Below are 21,832 nucleotides of genomic sequence, written 5' to 3'. Positions count from 1 at the left end.
AAGAGAAATAAATGTATATAGCTTTTATATACCACAGATAAACTTAGAGTATATTCATACATGGTATATTACTTAGCAATAAATAAGAATAAAATACTGGTATACAAAACATGGATGACTCTCAAAATAACTATGCTGAGTAGAAGAAATCAGACAAAAAAGGAGGCATTTAAATAAAATTCTACAAAAAGCAAATTATCTTATAGTGATAGAAAACAGTCTCCAGTGATTGCTTGAGGATGGGAGAGAGGACATGTTAGAACTGAAAGATGTGTCCATTATCTTAAGTATGCTGAGGGTTTCACAGGTGTATGCAGTATATATGTCAAAATGTATTTTGCTCACTTTAAATTATTTTTCAATAAAATTGTTATTTTTTTCTATATTCAAATGACTGTGGATTCTGTCTTCTGATTGGGGGCATTTCTGATATATACCCAATCAGAAATAGCCCTCAATCACTGTATAACATTGTCTGATTTTATATTATTTAATTATTTCATCACCATTATCATCTGAAATTACTGTGTTCGTTATTTGGCTATAATTTCTACCTTTCCTTACCCACCCTCACTTCTGGAAAAGCAAAAACACTAACAACCAGAAAAGGATATTACAGTTACTCTGTTCCTAGTGCTTATAAACATGCCAGGCACAATTAAGTTCTAAAATATATATTTTCCTCCTTGTCTTCTAAGAGGCTATATTCCCCTCTCCCTTTTCTTTCCATCTGTGCCCTTCATTCTACCAAGGACTCATACTCAAAAAATTATCTTGAGTTTTGTTCATTCTCATTCTTTCTCTTTCCCCTCAGCTTATAAATTATAATTATCTATTTTAAGCAAAAATAAATTTCACTCACTCCTTTACTAAATAATTGATGTATACCTAGTATTTGCCAGACACTGTGCCAAAGGGGAATAAGGTATGATTCCTGCCTTGCAGAATACTGTTTCAGGTACAGCTCTATTTATTCTCTTCCATTTGCAGTGAAATCTTTCTCTCAAAACATGGCCTAGATACTTGGTGTGTTAGTCAAAGTTCTCTGGAGAAACAGAACCAATGGGAGAAATCTGTAATATGAGATTTAAAAAGGTATCTCATGGAACTGTGGGAAGGGAAGAGTTCAAAATCCGTAGGGCAATCTGTGAAGCTGGCAGCTCCAATGAAAGATTTGGACGAACTCCACAGGAAAGGCTTGTTGACTGAAGAAACAGTGAAAGAGTCTCTCTTCTTCCTTAAAAGCCTTTGTATTAGTTAGGGTTCTCTTGAGAAACAGAATCAACAGGGAACACTTGCAAATATAAAATTTATAAAAGCGTCTCACGTGACCGCAGGAATGCGGAGTCCAAAATCCACAGGGCAGGCTGCGAAGCCGATGACTCCTATGGAGAGGCTCACCAGCCAAAGCAGAAATGGAACCTGTCTCCTCTGAGTCCTCCTTAAAAGGCTTCCCATGATTAAATTTAGCATCGCTATTGCAGAAGACACTCCCCTTTGGCTGATTACAAATGGAATCAGCTGTGGATGCAGCTGACGTGACCATGACCTAATCCTATGAAATGTTCTCATTGCAACAGACAAGCCAGCACTTGCCCAATCAGATAAACAGGTACCACAACTTGGCCAAGTTGACACATGTCCCTAACCATGACAGCCTTCAAACTGATTGAATTATCATTGTTGGTGACATGCCTTAGCTGATCGCAGATGTAATCAACCACAGATGCAATTAACTGACTGATGATTTAATATCCCTGCCTACTGGTTTATCAACCAGCCACAAAATAACCTCATAGTAATGGTGAGGCCAGGGCTTGCCTGACCAGAAAACTGGACAGAATCACTTGGCTAAGTTGACATAGAACCTAACCATCACAGTCCACCCCTTGTCAGTTTGGCAGCTACACACATCACCTGGAAACATGCTTAATTTCCAAATAAAACACAATAACAGATATATGTTTTGCCTAACGATATTCAAATGGCCTGCCTACAACCAGAAATGTACTACATCTCTCCAGAATAGGGTGCAAGTCCTTAGGTAACATTCATTCTTAAACTTCATATGCTATGACTTAAATACTATAACTTGAACAATACAACTTATGTCACATAAGAGGAAAACAAGATATTTGCTTATGTACAAATGCAAACATACTCATAAAAAAATAGGGAGGAAATGTTCTTACAATCACAGCCCTTCTTTCTGTAACTGGTCATATGGTCTAGTTCATATTTATCACAACCTTTTTGTACTACTCATTCCATGTTCCTTTTACGCTCAGCAAGCATCTGAGCTGGCCATTTTTCTTTGCCAGGTGGGGTGAACCAAACCTGCATTCCTGAAGATTCTGGGCCATTGACAGTCCTGTCTGGATTGGATTGTTGCAGTTTTTCTTTGACTTTAATCACAGGGCATGGTAGTACTAAGAGATGCCCTAGGGGATCTTCTGTATTTCAGGAAAACTCTTTTTTAACTCCATTGTGCAGTTGCAGTCCTATTTCCCCTTGAGTCGGGATCAATCACCCCAGACAGAACAGTGTCCCCTTTTGTGTCTGTTGATTCAGTGGCATGAGAAGCACAAGGTGACCAGGTGGCAGTCTTAACTTCCAGTTCAATGGAATTATTGTTGTATCTCCTGGTAGGAGCCCTCCTCCTTTTGGAACTAAGACCTGTAGAACAGCAGCGCTTAAGGATTCAGGGACAGGAAGTAAAAATTTTCCTAGGGGATCACTAGGGGTGATAGTGAGAGGTGCCACTCCTGTTTCCACCCCTTGATTCCTGGACCCATGAATATGGGCTATGGTAGAAGCAGCACCATAGAATGGATGCTGATTCAGAGCATACACAGCCTCCTGGAGAATACTGCCCCAGCCCTGCAAGGTATTGTCACCTAGTTGACACCATAATTGGGTCTTCAAAAGGCCATTCAACTATTTTATCAACCCAGCTGCTGCTGAATGATGGGGAAAAGATAAGACTAGAGAATTCCATGAACATGTGCCCATTCCCACACTTCATTTGCTGTGAAGTGGGTCCCTTGATCACAAGCAATGTTGTGTGGAATATCATGATGGTGGATAAGTCATTCTGTAAGTCCATCGATGGGAGTTTTTGTGAAAGCATTGCATGCAGTGAATGTGAACCAATTTCTGGGTATGTGTCTATTTCAGTTAGAACAAATCGCTAATTCTTCCATGATGAGAGTAGTCCAATTAATCAACCTGCCACTAGGTAGCAATCACCTCAGAGAATGGTGCTCTGTCGGGGACTGACTGTGGGTCTCTGCTGCTGGCAGACTGGGCACTCAGCAGTGGCGTAACCAGTTGGCCTTGGTGAGTGGAAGTCCATGTTGCTGAGCCCATGCATAACCTCCATCTCTACCATAATGACCACTGTGTTCATGAACCCATTGGGCAATGGCAGGAGTGGCTGAGGAAAGAGGATGACTTGCATCCACAGGACAGGACATTTATCCACTTGATTATTAAAATTTTTGTCTGTTGAAGTCACCCTGTGGTGAGCATTCTCATGAGACATAAATATCTTCATGTTCTTTGCCCACTCAGAAAGGTTTATCCACATACCTCTTCCCTAGACCTCTTTGTCACAAGTTTTCCAAACATGCTCCTTCCAAGTCCCTGACCATCCAGCCAAACCATTAGCAACAGCCCATGAGTCAGTATATAAACACACCTCTGACCAGTTCTCTTTCCAAGCAAAATGAACAACTTGCACTGCTCGAAGTTCCACTCACTGGGAGGATTTCCCCTCACCACACTGTCCTTTAAGGACTCCCCAGAATGGGGTTGTAGTGCTGCAGCTATCCACTTCTGGGTGGTCCCTGCATATCGTGCATCTGTAAACCAGGCACAAGTTTTCTCTTACTCAGTTAAGTTACTGTAAGGAACTCCCCAAGAGGTCAGAGCTCTGGTCTGGGAAAGAAATAGTAATGTGGCAGGAGTGAGGGCCATGGGCATTTGTGCCACTTCCTCATGTAAATGACTTGTACCTTCACTACCTGCTCGACCTCCATCTCTAATATACAATTTCCATTTTATAACGAGTGCTGACGTGCATGCCCAACTTTATGGCTTGGTAGGTAAGACAACACCCAGGTCATGATAGGCAACTCAGGTCTCATGGTAACTTGGTGACTCATGGTTAGGTGTACAGTCTCTATTAAGGCCCAGCAGCAGGCTAAAAGTTGTTTCTCAAAAGGAAAGTAGTTATCTTCAGTGGATGGTAAGGCTTTGCTACAAAATCCTGAGGGTGTGTTGTGATTCTCCTACGGAGCCTGCCAAAGGCTCTACACAGCATCCCTATATGCCATGGACACTCCCAGCACCAAGGGATCTCCTGGATCATATGGCTCAAGTTGCAAAGCAGCTTATACAGCTGTCTGGACATGTCACAGAGCCTCCTCTTGTTCCAGTCCCCTCTCAAAACTAGCAGCTTTTCTGGTCACTCAGTAAATGGGCTGGAGTAACACACCCAAATGAAGAATATGTGTTTCTCAAACCCAAAGAGGCCAACTAGGCATTGTGCTTCTTTTTTTGGTGGTAGGCAGAGCCAGATGCAACAGCTTATCCTTCACCTTAGAAAGGATATCTTCACATGCCCCACACCACTGGACACCTAGAAATTCCACTGAGGTGGAAGGCCCTTGTATTTCTGTTGGATTTATCTCCCATTCTCTGACACACAAATGCCTTATTAATAAGTCTAGAGTGGTTGCTACTTCTTGCTCACTAGGTTCAATCAGCATGAGATAATCAATATAATGGACCAGTGTGATGTCTTGTGGAAGGGAGGAACGATCACGATCCGTGTGGTCAAGATTATGACATAGGGCTGGAGAGTTGATATACCCGAGATAGGACAATGAAAGTACACTGCTGACCTTGCCAGCTGAAAGCAAATTGTTTCTGGTGGTCCTTATTAACAGCTATTGAGAAAAAAGCATTTTCCAGATCAATAGCTGCATACCAGTTACCAGGGGATGTATTGATTATATATGGACTGTGCGTGAGAAGATTCCTCAATAAAAATATTAAAAAAAAAAGATTCTGTTTCTCAAGAACTACTCCTGGTACCGAGCTGTGTTAGGGTTCTCTAGAGAAGCAGAACCAATAGGAGATATCTGTAATTATGAGATTTATAAAGGTGTATCACATAACCATGGGAATGGAAGAGTCCAAAATCTGTAGGGTAGGTTGTGAAGCTGGCAGCTCTAATAAAGGGTCTGGATGATACACCAGCCTTCCAGTTTGTCAACCAGTCATGAAATATCCTTGCAGAATGGTCAGGCCAGGGCTTGCCTGACCAGACAACAGGGCATAATCACTCGACCAGTTGACACCAGAACCTAACCATCACATTCGGTCAAGCTTTTACTGACCAAATTGACTATGTCTCTTTGGTTCTTCCTAGAGCTTTGTTTCTAATATTGTATAATAAAGAATTTGGCCTTACCTAAAGAAGAGGTCATTTCCATTTTAAAATTTGATTGCTCTTTATATTTTTGGGGATTTTCATTTCTTGAAATATGTTAAATATACTTATATTCAGTGTCTGCATAAAATCTGAAGTTTGTGTGAGTCTAATTGTGCTATCTGTTGTTTCTATTGGCTTTTGGTTAGAATGCATGGGATTCTTTTTTGTTTGTTTGTTTTTATTTTAATACTGAGCTGCTCATTTTGTTTTGATTTTTCTTGAGTTCTGGGAATGAAAGTTGGTTCCTTCAGAAAGGATTTGTTAGCTTTTATTAGACTCCTGGGAGCACTAAGGATTCAAATAGCATGAATTTGGGCTCTCAACTGATGGGAAGGCTGTCTTATGGCTATAATTCCCAGGAGACATTCTTGCACCAAATACTCTTTGTCACGATAAGCATTTTTCTTTTAGTCCTCTGATGGGGGTGGGGTGACCTAGCTCATTTCCAATTTTTGCTGCCAATAAGAAAGAGGTCCTTTGGGCTCCCAACTATATGGGATAGTCTCCTATTAGACTCCAATCTTGGGAAGACCTTAGGTATTATATCCCATGCCATTAACTCTGTGAGGTCTCAAAAACAATGTACCAGTTTATCAAGTTAAGTAATCACCCTTCTCCTTACTTCTCTTAGTTCACATTTTTACTTATTCCCTGGTTTGAGTAGTCCTCGCTTTCTTGCAAGTTCCGAGGAACATGTAAAAAGATGTTATTATAGTACATCCAACAGTTTAAACTATTTTCAAGGAAAGATTAGTTTGAACTCCTAGTTTACCATGTTCCCAGAAACTGACATTTTCCATAACATTTAAATTTTTGCCATTCATTCCAAAATTTAATCTTTGAAAAGGCACAACTAGGTTTTTTTTTTTTTTTATTTTTAATAATAATATGCTCTCTTAAAGGATTCTAGATTTGGTGAGAGGCTTCAGGAGCAATTATTCTAGCCAGAACTAGGGTGGCTTTTAATTTTACAGACCATATCTACTCGGTTGGACCAAATGTGAAGAACAGAGTAGTAGAAAGAGTGCTAAAATGGAGGTCCGGAGACTTGAGTTCTAGCAGTGCCACTTATCTATCTGACATTGGGTAAACGAACCCCTTAGTTGGCTGACCCTTGGTTTCCTATCTATATAACAGAGGTATAAAAACAGATGACCCATTCAGAATTAAAACTCTGTGATGAGTGCACCAAAGTATGTAATGTAAAACAGCAACTCAATATCTGAGTTTCTGATGCTACTTTCACATTTTAAACATATTGCACCATAATGTTTCAAACTACAGTGTAGACAGTTGAAAAAAAAATAACGTCAATATAAGCTATTTTTTGTACTTCAATTGATTCTTAATATTTGATATCTTGTTGGTTCTAAGAACTTCATTATTCCCTATGTTCCTCTAGTATTTCAAATTCTTCTAATGTAGCTATTAATATAATTTAGGGATTATCTGGTTCTGCATGAAAAAATATTAATACTCAAAAGCTGCAACTCAACCATCTGCCAGGAGTTTGTGTGAAAAATACTGAAACTATATCCATTAAAATTATCAGCATATTATATTAATCATTAAAAAAAATCTATCCAATGCCGCACAGATTAAATTGTCCAAAATAAATTTAAATGCAACATATTCACAAGTTTACACTATAAAGTTATAAAAAGACTATCTTTTTCAAATTTGATTAAGTGCTGCAAGATGTTGCAGAAACTCAGCACTCGAATTATATGTTTGATGTCATTTTTGGCAAAACTACAGAAAACGTCACATAAAATAAAAATACTTTACTTAACATAAGGTCTTGACAGCAGCTCTGGAATAGTTAACAACTCCATTCCCACATGGAAACATGGCTTATAATCAGTTTTAATGATGCTATTAGTTCCCCCTTTGAGAAACTCTAAATGTAAAATAAAAGCAAAATAGAAACACACACATACAAACGTGCACACTCCTCACCTCTTTTATTCTCTAAAGTGAGCAAATTTATGATTATTTCAATTTAGACTCCAAATATTTAATATGATTCTAATGTTTCCTTGAAAAACGATTAGTAACCACTTGAGAAATGAAGAGGTGGCAGGCTAGCAGGCAACATCTGTTCAGAATTATTATTATTGTTTTTTAATACATAAGAGGTATAGATAATTTCTATCAGAAATGGAGATGGAGTCCCTGGTTGTCACTGTTTCACATCTTCTAAAACCCAGAGGTGAAAGTAGCAGGAATTTCATCTCTCAACTACATTTATATAGTCTTTACATTTATTGTTTTCTATACCTTACTCTATTGTATAATGTAAGAGAAATTTGAGGAAGAAATAGCTCTAAGACAAGTTGCCCATTTAAGAGTTATGGGTCAATTTCATCTGAAAAGTTTTCTCTTTTTAAAAGCATGTTACACTAACATAGCATTATAGGAAAAAAAACCACAGAAGTGTGTTTCTGGCATGAAGACAAGGTCCAGAAGAGCATACACGCCTTTGGTAGAAAGATTATGCTATGTTCTTTATTTTTATCCTTCATGCTTTTCTACATTTCTAATTTTTTTGCAATAGACATATGTTACTTTTATAATTGTAAGAAATATTAAAGCTTTTTTAAAAAACGACAGCTATGTTCAAAATCTAATATCAGCTTCAATCAACAAACCTATTTTAGTGGGTCAAAAATGACATAGATATTAATAATAGGAACAAATTTCAGTTATTAAAATTATAGCTATAGGCTCTTGTCAAATTATCTACATTGGAATTACATTCATCACCAGCCAGAAAGAATGCTAATGCTTATTAGGAAACTATATTAAGACAATGAATGGGTGCAAAGATACAATTCTATACGCTGGTTCTTTAAAGTAGCAGTAGATAGGTGAGTCCTAAGCAACCACTAGGTCTGCAGGATGTCCCAGAATTCAAGACATAAAAATACGTGGAATGTTCAGAGTTTATTTTTCACTACATATAAAAACTAAATGTGCTCCATAATGTATGGCTCTCAAAGTAAAGTTCAGCAAGATTTGCTCATGATGGGTAATGAGAAAGTACACAACAGGCTGTCCAAAAGAGAGCAAAGTACTTTATACATTCTCAAATTAAAGATTATTAATTCTTATTTATCTTATCAAAAGACTATATTCTTGATCTCATTGTGAGGATAGGTACATCTTTGTATTTAATCTTCACTATTTTTTAAAGATACACTGGTAAAAATATAGCATGCTTTCTAGCACATGAAGATAGGAGCACATATGTTCAATAAAATTCTACTCAAGAGAATGATTGTCCTAACTACAGAGAAATGCTTTCTTTTTCCAGCACTTCTAGGAAATCATGTGTTCTGCACAAACGAATATCCCATATAAGAAAATATTAGCTTTGATGCATCAAAATGATTTTTTTTAAATTTAGGTTAGAATCTTGCTCATTCTGACTTATTAAACAGTAATAAATACCATTTAGCCTTTTGTTAATAAATGAGGGTCATTGTTAATAACTTTATATTTTAATGCTGATTTGCTCTCAGAGGATACTGAAGTATCTACAACAAACGGATCTACACTGCTGGACTACTATACTGCTGTGCTTCCTTCCCCACTGGCAAGTGATTGACTATCACCTCCTGCTGCTGCCTTTCTCTCTCACATTTTTTTTTAAACCAATAAACTAGTAAGGATAGAAAGGCTCACAGGCAAGCCTCTGTCCTAGCTTTTCTTTTGCCCATCACTCTTTTTTTAATTATTGAGATACAATCCACATAACATAAAATCCAACCTTTTAAAGAACTCTCCCACACTTTTAATTTATTATTCTTTAATGTTTTGAACATTAAGACCAGATAATCAATTTGTTAGCACCATGTCCAAAGTAAGAATCAACAGAGTAAGACTGATGATCTCAGAGGCTTTCCATGAATCAAATGCAAATATACTCTCACTTTTCCATGCAAATAGCTAAAAAACAGCACACAGATTAAGAGCAAAATGGGAAGGGGGGAGATTCTTTTAGCCTCCAAGAAAACAAAGATAACTCAAGAGTACCTTAAGAAAGTTAACTGCTTTGGAAAAAAGGAAGTTTGTTCAGGGAGAGGAAATAATCCTAAATGGTATTAGGCACAACACGGAACTAACATTCCAAAAGGGTTTGTTTCTTACAAACACTAAAATTAGGCTAATTTAACATTATATGTTAGATAGATGAAAAGCAGTAAAAAACAATATACTTTCACAACTTATCAAACCTGAGGGGCCACAGTCTGGCTAAACCCCATATTAAAAAGATAGTTTGAAGAAACTTGAAATGGCTGAGTGCAATTTGAGAAATACTAAGCACCTCAGGGATGTGTTTCATGTTTTTAAATCTTTCTTGATTTACAAGTTCAGGTTTCCCTTCTTCCTTTAATTTCTGGCACTAGTCATAGAACTGGTATTGTCTTCTTAGAACTTTGAAAAAATCTGATACCTTATCTCCTTAAAGCTGATTAGAGAATGTTTCTAAACCTTTATCTCGATGTGACTATGTTCAGTTTGGTATTGGTTTTGATGCACTGAAATGTAAAGAAAACTGGAAAGGTCTTAGATGCACAATTTAAGGAAAAGGATTATATAGTTTATTAAAGAATTTGACAGAGCCAAGACAGGAAACCAACTCTATCCCCAATTAAGTATCAGTCTTATTCAGAATTTATTACCCCCCATGACAGTCCTATGCACAGGCTGTGATGATTTACAGCAAGACTGAGGAGACTCCAAGTCTGTAAACAGGACTCTCCTGCAGTGTATCTCTTTTGACATCACTGTTCTCTAAAGTAAAACACCACATCCCCTGTTTACCTAAATCAGGGTATTAGAGCCTACTGCAGATTCTGTATTCAATTAAGAACGTGAACTATTTTGTATTTTTACATACTCAAATTTCATGTCATTACTCAAGTTTTAATTATGTAACTATAATGATGATTTTATTCTTTGAAGTTCTGTCTTTTCACACAGACATATACTATCTGAAACCTTTAAAAAGTTAATAGATGACAAACCAATGTCAGAAATTATGTGAGATTACATTTACATAATGCCTTTCTTCAATTATATCTATAATCTGACAATATCCCTGTGAGCTTGCCTTTAGTGATGAAATAGATTTAGAAGAAAAATTACGGTTAGAATGTAAGTTTCTAATTGTCTATGCAAATCTGGCTAAGGGTCCAGCCCACAGCCTAGGCAATGAAAACAAAACCAATGGAAAATTACTCCTTGATCAAAGGTGGCCTCCCAGGAGGGCAGAGGCTCTGAAGGGAGTTTTATGCCTATAGAGCACCTGACTAAATAGGGGACTTTCACTTGTGCAAGAAGGACAAATCTAGGCACTTTAATGCACAGGCATGAGAACACAAGGTATTCGTATTCTTATGGGTTTCCTACCCAGTACTTTTAATCCAGAGGATAATACACTATATTCTAAAATGAAGTGGATGGCCAGCAAGTGTTAGACTAGCCAGGAAATACTACTACTGGAAGGTTTACTTAAGGTTTTAAGCAAGTTCATACACACCTCTTTTAACAAAGAATATCATGATAGAAATGCAACTGTGAAAAATCTGAGAGGAGAGTTTGAGATTTTAATTTATTTTTATTTCCATATAGTGATTTGGGTTATAGGCTTTAAGTGCAACTAACACATTATTAAAATTCAGATTCTCAACTTGTAGGCTTTGGGTACAGAACAAAATGGAACCAGGACTAGCTTTATTTTTGTTCTTACAAATTAAAATCACTGTAAGTTTGTTAAACATTTTCTCATCTAATTTTTAACATACAAGAACCCTAAAGGGTGCATAAAATATTTTATCCCTGGATTTATGACATGAAAACAGAGTTGCAAAATCTTAAATAATTTCACTGCTAGTCTGTAATTACAGCCTTCCTGCTTTCTCATATATATTCTGAGAAAAAAAAATTTTTTAAAAATCCAAAACATTCTTATAACCCTTAGTGATACATATAAAAAACAGCTAGTATTACTATCAAGATTACTAATAAAATCCTCAAATTAATTTATTTTTAGTCTCTTTACATTAGTGGTTGTGATACATGCATCCAGATGATAATTCCAATGGAAGAAAGTTCTATATTACACAACAATCTGCTTTACTAAAACATCCAAAAGGCTTCTTTTCTTAATGTTGGTTATCTGTTCCATAGTTATTGGCAAATTAAATTACTATATATACCATACAGTGTTTAAATGACTCAAATCATCCAAAGTTGCCAAAATACCCAGGGGGACTCAAATGAAATGTTTTATCAAAGCCAGACAGGTAACCATATAGCTTAATCAAGAAAGCTTTCCTGAACAATTTCAGGAAAGATGGGTATTCAGCTTACTGATGCAAGAAGTTACAGTGCCAAGGTCAGATAACATTTTTCTTTTACTGTGGAAATGCATATGAAAACCCCTTGATCTGTTCCCAGAGTTCTTGCTGTAACCTCAGAATATCTGTTGGCTGGGAAATAGGCTAAGTTCTGGCATGCATTCAAAGGATGCCTAAAATTCTACTTTATTTCCACAATGCTATAAAGTGAAGTGGCTTATAGTGCCTTTTGTAATCATGGTAAAAGAACTACTACTAGACTTAAAAATTGCATGCTCTAGTCATTAGGGAACTTGTGATAATAAACACAATTTTTCTGTCATCATATCAGTAATACTTGCCAATTTATAAAGATGAATGTAAATTTAAAGATAACACAACTCCAAAGAAAAAGATAATGCAACCTGCCCATGCAAAAAAAAAAAAAAAGGTAATTCATAATGCGTGTCATAGAAAGGCTCTAAAAAGGAATTTTGTTAAGCATATTAATAAGGTTGTGATATTATGTTGCACCTAATAGCACTCTAAAAATATTAGAACAAATATAAAATCACTAACCTAGTGCCCAGATCTTGGTTTCTAAATACAATTCTCCAATAACAGGGACGGGAGGTCCTTGGAGAAGAGTGTAGTCCAGGTTGGAGAGGGAAAGGAGAAGATAAGCTGGAGCACGTTGTGCTCAAAGAAGGGTGAGGGCAAGTCGAAAGGGCACAGGAGCCACCTGGAAGCACAACGGTCAAATCTGTAACTATCTGAACCAATAAAATAAATACTGATAGTTTGGGAATATAATATCTAGAACAAAATAAATATTTCCCAGCCCACAATAATATAGATAGGTAGGTAGGTAGGCAGGTAGGCAGGTAGTACAGAAGAATTCCAAGAATTGAAATCCGAAAGGAATGAAGAAAGTAGAACGTTACCATTAGAACACCACTAGTAAATGATTGTCACCAACAAGATCCACCAATGGATGCACAGAATTAATGGGGGGAAGTTCGAACAGAAACAGGATATAGTCTGCAAGTATCTCCCCAAGAAACTTATAAATCACAAAGGCAAAAAGAAAAACAGCAGATCTCCCTTTAACCAAGTAATCAGGGTAATATCACTAGTGAGAACACAGGCACGTAACTCCTAATATTATGCATTGTGCACAGCACACAACCTTCATGGTAATCTTGCCAAAGAAATACATAATTTGAATCTAATCATGGGAGAATACCAGACAAACTCAAATAGAGAGATATTTTATAAAATAAGAAACTAGGAATCTTCAAAAGTGTCAAGGTCATGAAAGACAAAGAAAAACTGAGGAACTGTCACAGATCAGAAGAGACTAAGGAGACATGATGACTAAATGCAATGTGGAATCCAGGATAGGACCATGGAACAGAAAAAGGACATTAGTGAGAACCCAGCGAAATTCTAATAAAGTTTAGTTAATGGATTGTGTCAACATCTATTTCTTAGTTTTGGTAACTGTACTATGATTATATAAGATCTACCATTAAAGATATACAGGAACTTTCTGTACTACTTCTCTATAAATCTCAAATTATTTCAAAATTGAAAATACAAAATAGCTAATTTTGAGATGACAAGAAAAATGACAGCAACAAAATGACCCAATTTTTTGGTAGTAATTTTAATTGTCATACATATTTATTGGCAAAAAACAGTTATTTCTAGATGGTATAAGGAAAATTAAATTCAGAAAAGTAATTACTAAGATTATTCCCTTTTTAAACATGGCATAAAAAAAGGTTTTAACAAGGTTAACTTTCACATAGACTGAAATAGGCCCCATATAAAAACCCCTCTTTCCAGTTGTAAATCATTCTTCTAAAAAAAATTTTTTTTAATCAGAGAAGTGGGTTTACAGAACAATCATGCATAAAATGCAAGATTCCCATACTTCACTGACCACTAACACCTTGCATTGGTGTGGAACATTTGTTATAATTGCTGATAGTACCTTTTATACTTGTACTGTTTTTTTAAACTATAGTCACATTTGTTACAATTGATGAAAGATTATTAAAATAGTGTTATTAACTATCATCCATAGTTTATGTTAGTTTTTTATTGGTATTTTTATCAAGAAAGATGATGGATTTTGTAAATGCCTTGTCTTCATTAATCAAAATGACCATGTGGTTTTTTCCCCTTTGATTTGTTAACATGGAATATTACATTAATTGATTTTCTTGTGTTGAACTACCCTTTCATAGCTGGGATAAAACCCACCTGATCAGGGTTTATAATTTTTTTAAGGTGCTGTTATATTTCACTTGCAAGCATTTTGTTGAGATGTCTGCTTCTATACATATTAGAGAAATTGGTTGTAATTTTCCTTTGTGGTAGTATCTTTACCTGGCTTTGGTATTAGGGTGATGTTAGTCTTATAGGATGAATTAGTGTCCCATCCTTTTTGATTTTTTGGAAGAGTTTGAGCAGAATTGTTATTAATTATTCTTGGAATGATTGGTAGAATTCACCTGTGAAGCTATCTGGTCTTAGGCTTTTCTTTTCTAGGAAGTTTTTAATGACTGATTCAATTTCTTTACTTGTTACTGGTCTGTTGAGGTTTCTATTTCTTCTAGAATCTGGGTAGGATGTTTGTGTGTTTCCAGGAATTTGTCCATTTCATGTAAGTTGTCAAATTTGTTAGTATACAGTTGTTCAAAGTATCCTCTTATGATCCTTTTTATTTCTGTGGGGTCAGTATAATGTCCCCCCTCTCATTTCTGAGTTTATTGGTATCTTCGCTCTTTTTTATTTCATCAGTTAGCTAAGGTTTTGTTAATTTTATTAATCTCAAAGACACAAGTATTTGTTTTGTTTATTCTGTCTATTGCTTTTCTCTGTTTAACTCCTTTCTGCTCTATGTTTATTTCTTTTCTTGTGCTTGCTTTCGGATTAGTTTACTGCTCTTTTTCTAGTTCCTTCAGGTTTCAGGTAGGTCTTTGATTTTAGCTCTTTCTTCTTTATTAATACAGGCATTTATAACTATAAACTTCCCTCTCAGCAGTGCCTTCGCTGCATCCCATAAGTTTTGATATGTTGTGCTCTTGTTTTCATTCATTTTGAGATATTTATTGATTTCCCTTGCAATTTCTTTGACTCATAGCTCATTTAAGAATGTGTTTTTAATCTCCATAAAATTAGTGAATTTTTGAATTCTTCTCCTGTTGTTGACTTCTAACTTCATTCCACTATGGTCAGAGAAAGTGCTTTGTGTACTTTCAATCTTTTTAAATTTACTGAGACTTTGTTTTGATCCCAACATGTGGTCCATCCTGGAGAATGATCCATGCACATTTGAGAAGAATGTATATCCTGCTGTTTGGGGGTGTAGTGTTCTGTATATTCCTTTTAGGTCTATTTCATTTATTGTTTATTTAAGGTTGCTGTTTCCTTATTAATCCTCTGTTTAAATATTCTTTCTATTGATGAGAATGGTGTATTGACATCAGCTATTATTGTAGAGCTATCTATTTCTCATTTCAGTTTGCCAGGATTTGCCTTATGTACGTTGGGGTACATAGGGGCATAAATATTTATTTTAATATTTCTTCTTTATGGATTGCCCATTTTACTAATTTATAATGCTCTTCTTTGTCTCTTATAACAACTTTGTATTTAAAGTCTATTTTGATAATAGTATAGCTATCCCAGATCTTTTTTGATTAATGTTTGTGTAGAATATCTTTTTACAACCTTTCATTTTCAACCTTAGTCTTTTGAGTCTAAGGTGAGTCTCTTGTAAAATGCATATAGGTGATCATACTTTTAAAAATCCATTTAGTGCCACCCGCACCAATGCATAAATACTCATGCTGGTCCCCAGGGTAGTGCCCAAACACTGATTTTAAATGTTTCCAAGAGTATGCAGTACACAATGAGCACCCTGTGCGCCTTTAATCCTATTATGGGTTACGGCAATATTTCAGTTTTGCCTTCTGTGAATTACTTTGTCAGTTCTCAGCAGGCTTACTTAGGAACAATATATGACCATGCTTGCACTGAGTTTACTTCTTAGACAAAAGCCCTGGGTAGGCAATTTTTACTATTTATTTGAAAAGCAAGCTATGTTTTATTGGCTAATTGTCCAGAGAATATAAAAAAACACTCCATTGGGAAAGAGGAAGGAAGCACCGAGGAAGGAACGAGGCGCTAAGAAAGGAGGAAATCAGAGAAAAGGAAGAGAAGAAGGAGGAGACAGAAGTGGCCAAGTGAAAACATAAGCCTGATAAAGCCCCTTACCTTGACTTCTTTTATCGGCTTGTTTTGCTGCATTTTCTTCTTTTTTTTGTTTTGCTGCTAAGAGTTCCCGCTTTAATTGTCTTGCTTCTTTTCGGAGCTCTTCACTATAAGGCAAAAGGACAGTTATGTAAGTATATAATAGAGTGAGAAAGAAAGCTAGTTAGTAAAAACAGAATTGTTGGTTTTCAGATACACTAAATCTCCAACACAAAGAAAGCAAATAATGTAATTATTTCATTTTGGTTCTATATGTGTATACGTTACAGAAACATACTTAAGGATTACTTATGATGTAATTTTCACATTGGTAATATAGCATGAATTACTATCAAATACACACTCTTTCAAATATTTCAAGTATATGGAATATAAGAAAAAAGTAATAACCCATTGTCCTCCCTCTACTTTGCTTGCTAATTTAACATTTTAGTCTTGGTTTAATAATTTCTGGAGATCTTGAATGGAAATATTTCAGTATAAAAAAATCCCAAACCTTTTACCACTGTATTGTATTAGCATCACCATACTGATAGGCCTTACAATGCGCATTACTCAGTTCTACCTCTTTACACAGAGGTCAGAAATCAGAAATACACAAGCATGTTTTGCATCTGCTTAATCTCCAAGACCTGATTCTGAAACTTCCCCCTCTAATCAATATCCACTAATTACTATCTTTTTCAGTCTTTCATTTCTATTGAACCTATTTACATTTTTATTATGAAAGCCAAGTTCTTAACCCTAGTTCATGGCCCACCAGCCCCATTGTAACCCTAAGTGGACTCTGTCCATTCTCGATGATATGCACAATCATTTCACTGATATCCTCATCAGCATCTTTAATTTTCTTGACACCAATGTCCTTGTCCAGACATCATAATCACCTAGGAGAACATTCTGGGAGATAAACACAGAGAATATGATTCTTTACATCTGAGATGGTACCTAGAAATATGAATTTGTAACATGTCCCCAGGTGATTCTATGACGTACCAGTATTTGGGACCCACTGCTCTAAGGCCATGCTATAAAATTATCTTCTCTTTCTTACAAACTCAAGTACTCCTAATCCACTCGATCCTTTCCTTTAGCCTACAAACATGCTCAAATATTCCTTGGCTTTGCTCTCTGAAAAAAAAAGGTTATATATATTATCTATTTCATCAACCTCTAACTTCTTAATCTCTTGCAATCTTATGCTCTACTGAAACTGTTTTCATATCAACAAAATTCAACGGCCTTTTCTCAGTTCTCCTCTTCTTCTTTAATGTTAACCATTCCTTCTGTCTTGAAAATCTCAGTTAATCAGATTTATGTACCACTTTAGAATCTTCATTCTCTCGTCCTGGTTACTCTTTCTCTTCCCATCCTATAATTCTTAGCACTTTTCTCATCTCTATACTCTGTCACTGGCATTTCTGTCTAACAGCATAACATCAACTGTCATGTCTATATGTGTTGCTTCCAAATATAGTTGTTTTGTTCCAATTCTCATCCTGCATTTCTAAATATCTCTTATACATCTTGAGGTAGGTTGACATTGTCCTATTGAAATTTTTAAAAAGTAAAAGGAAGCAGGTGAAATTAATTTTAAATGCATATTGTATGTTAATAATAATACTATTATTTTAACATGCAATCACAAATAAAAATATTAATGAGGTACTTTTTCTGTACTAAATCTTTGAAATCCAGTGTGAATTGCACACTCACATCACATCTCAATTCAGACCAGTCACATTTCAATGGCTCAGATCTAGACAGACAGCGCAGGCCAGATGTTTCAACATAATTGCAAACTCTATTCCAAACATGACGTCATCAATATGCCCAATTCTACTTCTCCTCAAGCTCCGATTTGACAATGGAATCACTATCATCCTAAAGACCAGACTTTAGCCTTCCTCTTGTACTGATCCCCTCTGGTTCACTGAATCGGTGAAAGTCTATCGTGTTGCAATCCCTTTTGTACTATGGATGCTGTACATACATCCAGAATGGATACCGTGCCATGCAGGGTTAGTATGGTGCTGGCGGACTATGAACTAGCATTAAGAAGTTGGCTTTCATGATAAAAGAGTGCAAACAGGTTCAGTAGGAATAATGGCTCCTCTTGACTCTTACCATCAATGAGTATTTTAGGCTCTCATTAAGTATTTCTCAAATAAATGCAACTGCTTCTTGTTTCTAGTAGTTATCTGCACAAGTTTAGAGATCTCATTTTTAGTAAGCCTGGGGAAAAGAATGGAGATGCATCATTTCTGTATGAGGAATAGCAACCACATCCTTGTTCCATCCAGTTAATACCCCTATCTCTTTAATACACAAGGTTTAAAAATGTTTAATTTGGTATGTGATTGAGGAATTTAAGTAATTGTTTCTGAAGATTAAGCTCTCTGAGATGGAGATTGATATGAAAGTTGAAAGGGAAATGCAGCATGATAGCTAAACTAGTTATAGAGTAAAATGCAGTTTGCAAAGAATGAGATGCAATAAAAGCACATACTGTTTAAGACACAATAGAAGTTGAGCAAAGTTATAAAAAGGATTAACTTTGGATTAAGAAAGTTCTTATTTAATAATGCAGATCCATCATTTACTAGCTGGGTTACTTTAGAACAGTTACTTAATTTCTCTGAGGTTCAGTTGTATCAACTATAAAATAGGAAAAAAGGTATGGAAAATAACTGAGCACACAATACATGTCCAACATATGGCAGCCATTATTATTTAGCTTGTATATTCAAACTAGCACCACTCTTAATGGTTGTTTGTCACGTAGGGCTATTTCTTTATTATGTTATTTACAAAAAATAAATGCTAACCTCTACTATATATGGAGATCAACCCTGTACATAATTTTAAAAAGAGCAATGAATGCATAATACTTGCTTCTAAAAATCTAACCATAAATAGGCAAAGATTTAGCTATATTATTAAAGTAGCCATAATAATATACAAAGTAAATGATGAATAAAATCACAAAAAAAAGACAAGGTGTGACTAGAAGGGTAGATTTACACAGATTATAAAATTGCTTCATTATATTGAATTTTTCAAGTGATTCAGGATTTATAATGCTGTCAAAATCATTCCGACTATTCAAACAACACCATTTGTTAGTACTTGTGGAATGCATAATTCTTGGAATGAGTACAAGTTTTTTAAAACTAGTCTTTAGATCACGGTCTAATTTTAAGATTCGCAGTCTTATATTTTCTGGAATAAAGCCCTATCTAATGGAAATAAAATATATTTAAATCTGTTAAAATGAGAATAAAAGTTGTAAGCTTGGAGTACATGCTACCTTATAATACAAAACTAAGGGCTTGCTTTAGAACCTAAGCAGCATCATTATGGTCTCCTCAGCATTCCAAAATATTAGACAAAATATTTGAAGAAAAAAAGAAACATGTATATCACAAGACCTAGAATGAGTATCATAATATGGCTACATGAAAGCAATTAATCATCCTTTGCCTCAGTTTCATCATCACTGAATAACAGGTAAGGAAAACATAAGCTAGTATAACTGAACTGCATAATCAAAATTACAATACAAGTGTCAAGGGTTTTTAAAAGGGATGGTGTATTCAATATGGCAGAGTGAGATGCTCTAGAAAACAATTTAATTGGAAGAGTGCCGAATCAAGAAAAACGCAACTTAAAAACAGTAGGAAGTTCATTTCCTGGTGCCTGCCCGTGAAAAAAATAAAAGAAAAAAAATAGTAGGAAAACCTCATGACATTCTTGCTGGCCCTTCCCCCACCACATCCCCAGCTCAGTGCAGAGCCAGTCTCAGTGCAATGCAAGGCCTTGGTCCTGGTTCTGGAGATAGCAGGGTAACCCTTGTAAACTTACTCAGGTACATGTATGTTTGTGCCAGTCTGCCTGGTAGCAGCAACTGACTCAGGACACTCATCATGGGCTTGTTTTCCTGAGCTTGGCCAGTACATGGAGGCAGATGACAGGCAGGATAGCTGGGGCACCATGGGAGAGTGGTCAAGTCATGGCTACCCAGGGAAAAGGAGAGGCTGTTTCCAAAGGGTACTGGGAAGTTTGGATCCATGTGTATGGACAAATTCCTAAGGAAATGTATGTTAGTCAGAAGAAGAGAAATACACAGAAAAGACTGGGGAGGACCCAACACTTTCATCTCAGTCTGTCCTTTGAACAAATTGCTAGGTAGGCTAAGTTCTGAACAAGTGTACTCACACAAGCTAATCTGAAAAGACAGGGAAAGGTGTATGTTTGTTAGCTCCCCTGACTTTCAAGGAAATCACTAACATATCAACAGCTGGATACAAGTTTAAGGAACAGACATCTCAGTGACAAATTTCCAGAGATACAACATCAATATGTTAAACATTCAGTGAGCAGCAAAAGATTACTAGGCATGCAAAGAAACAGGAAATTATGACCCATGCAAGAGAATAAGAGAAAGCATTATAAACTATCAGCAAAGAAGAGCAGATTTTGGAATTAACAGACAAGGACTCTAAAAAATTGTCTTATAAATACTCCAAGAGCTAAAGGAAAAACCTGGACTAAATCTAAAGGAAATAAGAAAAACAATGAAGGAACAAGATGAGAATTTCAATAAAGAGATAGAAATCATGAAAGTAAACCCAACATAAATACTGTAGACAGAGAACACAGTAACAGAAATAAAAAAAATTCTTAAAGTTCAGCAGAGTATTGGAGCTGGCAGAAGAAAGAATCAGTGAACTTGAAAATAGATGATTGAAATTATGCAGTCTAAGGAGCAGAAAGAAAAAAGAATGAAGAAAAGTGAACAAAGCCTAAGAGACCTATGGACATTATCAAGCATAACAACACCTGTATTATCAGAGTCATAGAAAGAGAGGAAAAAAGAGATAGAAAGAATAGTCAAAGAAATCATGGCTGAAAACTTCCCATATTTAAAGAAAAGCATAAATATATAAACATCAAAGAAACACAATGAATTTAAAAGAGGATATATTCAAATAGACCAACACTGAGGCATGGTATAATCAAATGTTGAATGTTAATGATGAAGAGAAAATCCTGAAAGCCACAAGAAAAAAGCAACATGTCACATACAAGGAAAACTTAATTAGATAAAGGTATTAATTTCTCAAAAGAAATCATGAACACAAGAAGGCAATGGAATGATATATATATTAAAGGGAGAAATAACAAAAAAGAGTTAGTATCTAGCAAAACTTTAAAAAATGAGGGCAAGATTAAGATATTTCCAGATAAAAAAAAAGCGGAGAGAGTTCTTCACCAATAGACTAGACATAAAGAAGTATATAGGGAGTTCTTTAGGTTGAAAGGAGGGCACACTAGATAATTGATCAAAGCCACATTAAAAATTAAGATCTCCAGTAAAGGTTACTACATGGGTAATTATAAATGCCAGTAATACTGTATTTTTAGGTTGTAACTCTATTTTTAAATTTATACAGCATAAAATAAAAATGCATTAAATTAATAAATTTGTGGTTCTAGACATACAAGGTATAAAGATGTAATTTGTGTCAAAAATGACACAAAGCTGGGGGGATTGAGGTGTACAGGAACACAGTTTGTGTACGCTATTAAAGTTAAGTTGGCATCAAATCAATTAAGATTGTTATAGGTTTAGGATGTTAAAAGTAAGTGCCATTGCTTAAAGAGTTCACTAAAAAAGAAGGATTCTAAGGGGTTC

The 21,832-nt window shown here is 35.7% G+C and overlaps 1 protein-coding gene across 4 annotated transcripts in view; it reads right to left on the bottom strand.

Annotated features, from left to right (window-relative positions):
* Window positions 1–21,832, bottom strand: part of CWC27 (CWC27 spliceosome associated cyclophilin) — a 328,826-nt gene that overhangs the window by 127,201 nt on the left and 179,793 nt on the right. For 2 of the 4 annotated variants that reach the window (XM_077117299.1, XM_077117298.1), the window contains exons 11-12: window positions 16,138–16,241; window positions 12,427–12,589 (exon numbers count right to left, since the gene is read on the bottom strand). In XM_077117299.1, the coding sequence (XP_076973414.1) occupies window positions 12,427–12,589; window positions 16,138–16,241 (267 nt within the window). The remainder of the gene's footprint in view (window positions 1–12,426; window positions 12,590–16,137; window positions 16,242–21,832) is intronic. The other 2 variants (XM_077117296.1, XM_077117297.1) reach the window with 1 other exon arrangement.

The sequence above is a fragment of the Tamandua tetradactyla genome, chromosome 9 (assembly GCF_023851605.1).
Source record: "Tamandua tetradactyla isolate mTamTet1 chromosome 9, mTamTet1.pri, whole genome shotgun sequence".
Classification (NCBI taxonomy): domain Eukaryota; kingdom Metazoa; phylum Chordata; class Mammalia; order Pilosa; family Myrmecophagidae; genus Tamandua; species Tamandua tetradactyla.
Note: the sequence above shows the minus strand (reverse complement) of the source record. Positions and strands in the feature narration are given on the sequence as shown.